This window comes from Cetorhinus maximus, chromosome 6 (assembly GCF_964194155.1).
Source record: "Cetorhinus maximus chromosome 6, sCetMax3.hap1.1, whole genome shotgun sequence".
Classification (NCBI taxonomy): Eukaryota; Metazoa; Chordata; class Chondrichthyes; order Lamniformes; family Cetorhinidae; genus Cetorhinus; species Cetorhinus maximus.
Window position 1 is genome coordinate 101,955,688 of NC_135884.1, and position 8,396 is coordinate 101,964,083.

General features: G+C 45.0%; 1 protein-coding gene across 1 annotated transcript in view; it reads left to right on the top strand.

Annotated features, from left to right (window-relative positions):
• Positions 1–7,971, top strand: part of LOC144682303 (dynein axonemal heavy chain 5-like) — a 319,205-nt gene extending 311,234 nt beyond the window's left edge. The window contains exon 80 of the mRNA XM_078544778.1: positions 7,820–7,971. Within this exon, the coding sequence (XP_078400904.1) occupies positions 7,820–7,971 (152 nt within the window). The remainder of the gene's footprint in view (positions 1–7,819) is intronic.
• The last annotated feature ends 425 nt before the right edge of the window (positions 7,972–8,396 follow it).

Sequence of the window (8,396 nt, forward strand, 5' to 3'; positions counted from 1 at the left end):
TTAATGTTAGTATCCAGGCTGATTTAACACTCAGTTATCGAGTGTGGAGCCTGCAGCCCTGCCGTGTGTTGAAGGTCCATCTATGGTGGGCTGGCTGGAGGTTCTTTGGATTAAAGCCTCCCAGGTTTCCCTGCCTCCCTGGAGTATGCCGGGGTCAGCGTCTACCCCCTCAGCATTTCCCTGTGCGTGCTCATCCTCGGACTCACTGCTGGGCTCATCGTGTGCATCCAGAGCAACTGCGTCTACGTCTTACTCGTCCACTGTGTCACCCCTTTCCAGTGCCAGATTGTAGAGAGTGCAGCATGCAACCACTATCAGCGACACATGATCTGGGGGGTATTGGAGTGCGCCCCCTGTGTGGTCCAGGCATCGGAAGCGCATCTTGAGAAGACCGATGGTTCTCTCCATCACAGCCCTGTGGAGGCATGGCTTCTATTGTTCCACTGCTCAGCCTCTGTTCTTGGATAGCGGAGAGGCGTCATGAGCCACCTTCTGAGGGGATAGCCCTTGTTACCCAACAGCCATCCATCCAGCCGGGCTGGAGCACTGAAGAGCCTCGGCACCTGGGAGCATCTGAATATGTAAGCTGCCTGGGTACCTTGAACAGACTTGAAGAATCAGCATCCTGTGATCACACACTATCTGCACGTTCATGAAAGCCCTTCCTGTTGACGAAGGCACCGGGCTCACCTGCTGGCACCTTGATGGCCACATGTGTACAGTCTATAGCACCCTGGATGCGGGGGTAGCCAGCAATGGCTGCGAAGCCTCTGGCTCGCTCTGTCTGGCTGGCCTCGTCCCAGTGGTAGTGGATGAAAGTCAATGCATGCCTGAATACAGCGTCTGTCACCTGCTTGACACGTGTGGACAGCTGATAGGGAGACTCTGTAGAGATCACCCACTGACCCCTGGAAAGAGCTGGAGGCATAGAAGTTGAGGGCAGCCATGACTTTTAGAGCCACTGGCATGGGGTGCCCATCCATACAGTTTGCAGAGATCTCAGGCCCTATCATCTGGCAGATGGAGGTGACTATCTCCCTTGAGAGACGGAGCCTCCTTTGGCAATGGACCTTAGACATATTGAGGTAGCTGCTTCGCCGCGTATATACCCTAGCAGCAGGATAGTGGCGTGTTCTACAGCCCCTTCCACCTTGGACTTCCTGTTGGCCCTGCGCCCCTTGTGCCTGTGCCTCTCCTCCCAATGGTAGCTCCCCTGGAGGCTGAATGTTGTCTCCTGGCCTCCTCCCCCTTCTGGCCCTCCCTTCCTCCTCAGAGGAGGTGCCACCAGTGGAGAGCACAACTCCCATTCCCAGGCTAAGGGAAGGCTTCCTGAAAGCTGCAGGCCCCAAAAATGATGGTTACTGTAGAGTTTTGACCAAGGCTTTTACTCCTGTCCATGCAGCTGGTATGAGTTTTGAAGTATTCCTGCTCACATAGGCAAGTATAAGTAACTTTCACACTTAAATACCTGAAAGATCACATTCGCGAACCCACTCACCCCTCTTATCCTGCCCGTGGGTGAGGTTTATACAAACATCTCCTGCCTGCCTGTCCATTGCGCCCATGCGATGTCCTGAGGATCGCATGAGCTGCAAAAAATTACATTCAATTGCTGCCTCAAGGGCCAAACTGGGTTTATTTTCTTTTGAAGAAAGAAAACTGAGAGGTAACCTAATAAAGGTCTTTAAAATTATGAAAGGTTTTGATACAGTGGATACAGAGAGAATGTTTACTCTAGTGGAGAAGAGATCATCAATATAGATAGTCATCAAATTCAGAAGAAACTACTTTACCTAAAGAGCGGTGAGAATGTGGAACTCGCTATCACAAGGAGAGGTTGAAGTGAAGTGTATAGTTGCATTTATGAGGAAACTAAGCAAGCATATGAGGGAGAAAGGGAATAGATGGTTATGATAATAGATTTAGATGAGAAAAGATGGGAGGAAGCTCAAGTAGAGCATAAACACTGGAATAGACTGGTTAGGCTGAATAGTTGTTTCTGTGCTCTATGTCTTACGTAAGGTTATGGTGTATTGAAATATACAACAATATGTGCATGTGTGAAACATGTAATATACCACCATGTTGCATGTGTCTATAATATAATATTTGGTTGAATCACTGGAATATCTATGATATGAAATAAAGGAAAATAATGCAAGGTTCGGTAAGAAACCAAGCACGAGAACAGATAACCAGCTCAAAAATTGACCAATGTGTTGCATCTCAGTGGTATTCTCATGAGATTTGCCGAGGTCAGGGGAAGATTTATTAAATTGCCTGCCACTGGTTAGTGCCCAAAACACTAGAGGCACATTAGGCTTGCTTGCTGAGAGGTTGGAACATCTGAAAAATTAGTGCAGATAGTGGAGTACTCTCTTGGAAGAATAATTTGACCCCCTCATTGACTCCATTGAGACTTGTTTCCTGACCCTGTTTCTCCCTCTAACTTTATTTAATTCTCTTTTCCATAACATGGTCAAAGAAAGTTCTACAGTGAACCACTTGTATCTTGCCCGAATAGCCATTCTTCTAGATTGAGTGGTAATGGGCTATTTGACTTTGGGGTAACAGAGAAGTCCAGCATCCACACCTACACTTCCAGCAACGATCACAGTCTGGAGTGAGAGCCTTAGTCAGTGTTTGTTAGGATCCTGTTAGGGACCAGCAACTTTTTGTTTAAAGTAGACCATAGAACCATAGAACACTACAGCACAGAAAAAAGGCCATTCGGCCCTTCTAGTCTGTGCTGAAATATTATTCCACTAGTCCCATTGACCTGCACCTAGTCCATAACCCTCCAGACCTCTCCCATCCATGTATCTATCTAATTTATTCTTAAAACTTAAGAGTGAGCCCGCATTTACCACGTCAGATGGTAGCTCGTTCCACACTCTCACCACTCTCTGAGTGAAGAAGTTCCCCCTAATGTTCCCCCTAAACCTTTCCCCTTCCACCCTAAAGCCATGTCCTCTCGTGTTTATTTCTCCTAATCTAAGTGGAAAGAGCCTACTCGCATTTGCTCTGTCTATACCCCTCACAATTTTGTAAACTTCTATCAAATCTCCCCTCATTCTTCTACGCTCCAAGAAATAAAGTCCTAACCTGTTTAATCTTTCCCTGTAACTCAACTCCTTAAGACCCGGCAACATCCTAGTAAATCTTCTCTGCACTCTCTCAACCTTACTGATATACTTCCTGTAGTTAGACGACCAGAACTGCACACAATACTCCAAAGTTGGCCTAACCAATGTCTTATCTAACCTCACCATAACATCCCAACTCCTATACTCAATACTTTGATTTATGAAGGCCAGTATGCCAAAGCTTTCTTTACAACCTTGTCTACCTGTGACACCACTTTCAGGGAATTATGTATCTGAACTCCCAGATCCCTTTGTTCCTCCGCACTCCTCAGTGCCCTACCATTTACTGTGTATGTCCTACCTTGGTTTGACCTTCCAAAATGTAACACCTCACACTTCTCCGCATTAAATTCCATCTGCCATTTTCTGGCCCATTCTTCCAGTTGGTCCAGATCTCTCTGCAAGCTTTGAAAGCCTTCCTCGCTGTCCACAACGCCTCTAATCTTAGTGTCATCAGCAAACTTGCTGATCCAATTCACCACATTATCATCCAAATCATTGATATAGACAACAAACAACAATGGTCCCAGTACAGATCCCTGAGGCACACCACTAGTCACAGGCCTCCAGTCTGAGAAGCAATCATCCACTACCACTCTCTGTCTTCTCCCACACAGCCAATTTCGAACCCAGTTTACAACCTCTCCATGGATACCAAGTGTCTGAACCTTCTGAACTAACCTCCCATGTGGGACCTTGTCAAAGGTCTTACTAAAGTCCATGTAGACAACATCCACAGCCTTTCCTTCATCTACTTTCTTGGTAACCTCCTCGAAAAACTCTACAAGGTTCGTTAAACACGACCTACCATGCACAAAGCCATGCTGACTATCCTTAATCAGCCCTTGGCTGTCCAAATAATTATATATCCCATCTCTCAGAACACCTTCCAATAATTTACCTACTCCTGACGTCAGGCTCACTGGCCTGTAATTACCTGGTTTACTTTTGGAGCCTTTTTTAAACAACGGAACAACATGAGCTACCCTCTAATCCTCTGGCACCTCACCCCTGGCTAAGGACACTTTAAATATTTCTGCCAGGGCCCCTGCAATTTCTACACTAGTCTCCCTCAAGGTCCGAGGGAATATCATGTCAGGCCCGGGGGATTTATCTACCTTTATTCCCTGTAAGGCAGCAAGCACCTCCTCCTCTTTAATCTCTATATGTTCCATGAAACTATGGCTTGTTTCCCTTCCTTCCTTATACACTATGCCAGTTTCCTGAGTAAATACTGATGCAAAAAAACTGTTTAAGATATCCCCCATCTCATGAGGCTCCACACATAGACGGCCACTCTGATCTTCAAGGGGACCAATTGTGTCCCTTACTATCCTTTTACTCTTAATATACTTGTAGAAACCCTTTGGGTTTACCTTCACATTATCTGCCAAAGCAACCTCATGTCTTCTTTTTGCCTTCCTGATTTCCTTCTTTAGTATTTTCTTACATTTTCTATACTCTACAAGTACCTCATTTGCTTCTTGTTGCCTGTACCTGCTATACACCTCTCTCTTCTTCTTAACCAGATCGCCAATATCCCTTGAAAACCAAGGTTCCCTATGCCTGTTAACTTTGCCTTTAATCCTGACAGGAACATGCAAACTCTGCACTCTCAAAATTTCGCCTTTGAATGCCTTCCAGTTACTGAACACATCCTTGCCAGAAAACAACTTATGCCAATCCACTCTTCCTAGATCCTTTCTCATTTCCACAAAATTGGCCTTTCTCCAATTTAGAATCTCAACTCGAGGACCAGACCTATCCTTATCCATAATTAGCTTAAAACTAATGACATTGTGGTCACTGGACCCAAAATGTTCGCCTACACATACTTCTGTCACCTGACCTGTCTGGTTCCCTAATAGGAGATCAAGTATTGCATCCTCTCTCATTGGTACCTCTATATATTGATTTAGAAAACTTTCCTGAACACATTTGACAAACTCCAAGTCATCCAGCCCTTTTACAGTATGGGAGTCCCAGTCAATATGTGGAAAGTTAAAATCTCCTACGATCACAACTTTCTGTTTCTTACATCGGTCTGCTATCTCTCTACAGATTTGCTCCTCCAATTCTCTCTGACTATTGGGCGGTCTATAATACAACCCTATTAGTGTGGTCACACCTTTCCCATTCCTCAGCTCCACCCATATGGCCTCTGTAGACGAGCCCTCCAGACTGTCCTGCTTATGCACAGCTGTGATATTTTCCCTGACTAGTAATGCCACTCCTCCCCCTTTCATCCCTCCCCCTCTATCACGTCTGAAACAACGGAAACCCGGAACATTGAGCTGCCAGTCCTGCCCCACCTGCAACCAAGTCTCACTAATAGCAATAATGTCATAATCCCACGTGCCAATCCACGCCCTAAGCTCATCTGCCTTTCCGACAATACTCCTTGCATTGAAATAGATGCACCTGAGAACATTTCTATCACGTACGGACCCTTGATTTCTGTCTATACATGCATTCCTCGCTTGACCTTTATCCTCCTCCACCTCACTATCTGCTCTAACACTCTGGTTCCCCTCCCCCTGCAAATCTAGTTTAAACGCCCCGGAGCAGCACTAGCAAACCTACCCGCAAGGATATTAGTCCCCCTCCAGTTCAGGTGCAAACCGTCCTGTCGGAACAGGTCCCACCTTCCCTGGAACAGAGCCCAATTGTCAAGAAACATGAAGCCCTCCCTCCTGCACCATCTCCTTAGCCATGTATTTAGCTGCATTATCCTCCTATTTCTAGCCTCACTAGCACGTGGCACGGGTAGCACTCCTGAGATCGTAACCTTGGAGGTCCTGTCCTTCAACTTTGCATCTAACTCCCTAAACTCTCTTTGCAGGACCTCCTCCTCCTTCCTATCCATGTCAATGGTCCCTACATGGACCACGACATCTGGCTGCTCACCCTCCCTCCTGAGAATACTGAGAACTCGATCCGAGATATTGCGGACCCTGGCACCAGGGAGGCAACAGACCATCCGGGATTCTCGATCTCTCCCACAGAACCTCCTATCTGTCCCCCTAACTATCAAATCCCCTATCACTACTGCTCTCCTCTTTTCCCTCCCTCCTTTCTGAGCTGAGGGTCCAGCCCTGGTGCCAGAGACACGACCACTACAATTTGTCCCTGGTAGGTCGTCCCCACCAACAGTATCCAAAACGGTATACCTATTGTTGATGGGAATGGCCACAGGGGTGATCTGCTTTTTCTGTCTATTATAGACAAAGTTTGAAATCCTGGTTACCCATTAGGAGAATTAAGCCGCAAGTTTCCACAGTTTTAAGCAAACAAAATAAACTTTAGTATTGCTGAAAAAAGAGACATGCTGTTGTTACAAACAGAGGAGGGAGGCAAATCTGAACGCCTTTTTTTTTTGCTGTCTCTATAAGCAGAGGTGTTTTAATTTTTGGAAAATGCTATGGCGTGTTTCCCCAAACTCTCTACTTGTGAGGTCAATTTTTAAAATGACTCACAGCAAACTCTCTTTCGGTTTAAATCGGATGTATAGTTTATTCCTACAGTCAAACCTCTTTCAATGTCCCTCCAAATAGTCAGCCTGCAGAGGTCACGGCAATCAATGACTGTCTCCCAGTAGCCAGTGTCAATGTCCCTTGCAGGTGTTCTTGTAACGAAGGTATGGATGCCCAGCAGGTCATGACCTAGTGGCCAGTTCACCATACAGAAGGTCTTTGGGTATAGAGCTGTCATCCATCTAATGAATGTAGCTGAGACAGTGCAGATATTGTTGGCTTAGCAATGGACGTATGCTGTTAGAATTAGCAAACTCCAGAACCTCTGAGTTGTCCTGCCAAGAGATGCTAAGGATATGCCTCTGAAAGCAAAGGTAGAAACTGTTCAGCATATGAATTTTAACATATGGTGAGAACACAAAGTTGGTAGACTTGCAGTCTGATGTTCTCAATCAGGTTGCTGTATTCCACACTCTTACTCAGCATTGGAGATAACAACTGCAGCTTTTGCAATGTGTGTTTTTTTCAGCATCAAGTGACAGATTTTTGGTGAACGTAAAGCCTAGATATGTGACGCTATCAACAAGTTCCAGCATCATATTGTAAGTGCTGATTGACAGTGGTATGACAAGGTCCTGAACCATGACATTTATCTTCCTGATGTTCATGGTCAAATCAAACTCTTTACAGGCATCAGAGACTCTGTCCATTTATCACTGAAGGTGTTCCTCACTTTGGAATGCTTGGGCAGCATTCCATGGCATAGAGCAACACTCTGATGTGGATTTGGCATATTTTTATCTTTATTTCAGAAGGGCAAGCCTGAACAGCTTTCTGTCAGTTCTGGTATATAGCTAGACACCTTCTGTAGATTACTTGAAGGCACATGACAACAGCAAAGAGTATCGGTTCCAGAACGCAATCTTGTTTGACCCCACTGTGGATGTTGCCCCTTCATAGCTAAGGTTACCCATCATGTTGTCACGGAAAGAGGAGATCACACTGAGCAGCTTCAAGGGCAGCTAATTTTCTCCAGCTGTTTAAATAGACTGCCTCTGCTCACATGGTTGAATGCCTTGGTGAGGCTGATGAAATGATTCTACCCTATCTTTTATTGGCTTGATCCAGTCCTTTATATTTCTTGATATAACTTTATGACACTTGGTTACTAATGCAGTTTTGTTTTTGTCCTTTTTACAGGTTCTAAAGAGACATGGTTGTATTCCTGTCCTATTTATAAAAAGCCTGTGAGAACAGATCTGAATTATATTGCTGCTGTTGACTTGAGAACAAACCGATCTCCTGATCACTGGGTACTGAGAGGTGTTGCATTGCTCTGCGATGTGAAATAAGATGTACAGATGAATTGTACATACTATATTGTATAATGTAATCATGGGAATGGACTGGTTGCAGCACACAAATGATGAGGAATTATGTTGACCAAAAATTATCACTGATATGTTACAACTATACTCCAGTTGACTTATTGCAATGTATGAACTGTCATTCTATCCCTCCGGGTTATGACATGATTTGTTTAGCAACAGAAGAAAGCTATTGGTAAACACACAAAAATATATCCTTTTTTGCCAGCTTTAAGCAATTACTTGTAATTGTCATACAAAGCCTGGCCAGCGTTTGGCCATAAGTGTTAGTGATTGTGCATTTTTTAGCACAGATCTGGTTCCACACATGCATTCAGATTCCACACAATCAGACAGATGACTCTGGAGACTGTTAAATATAGCGGATGGGACCCAGGTGCGAATGTCCC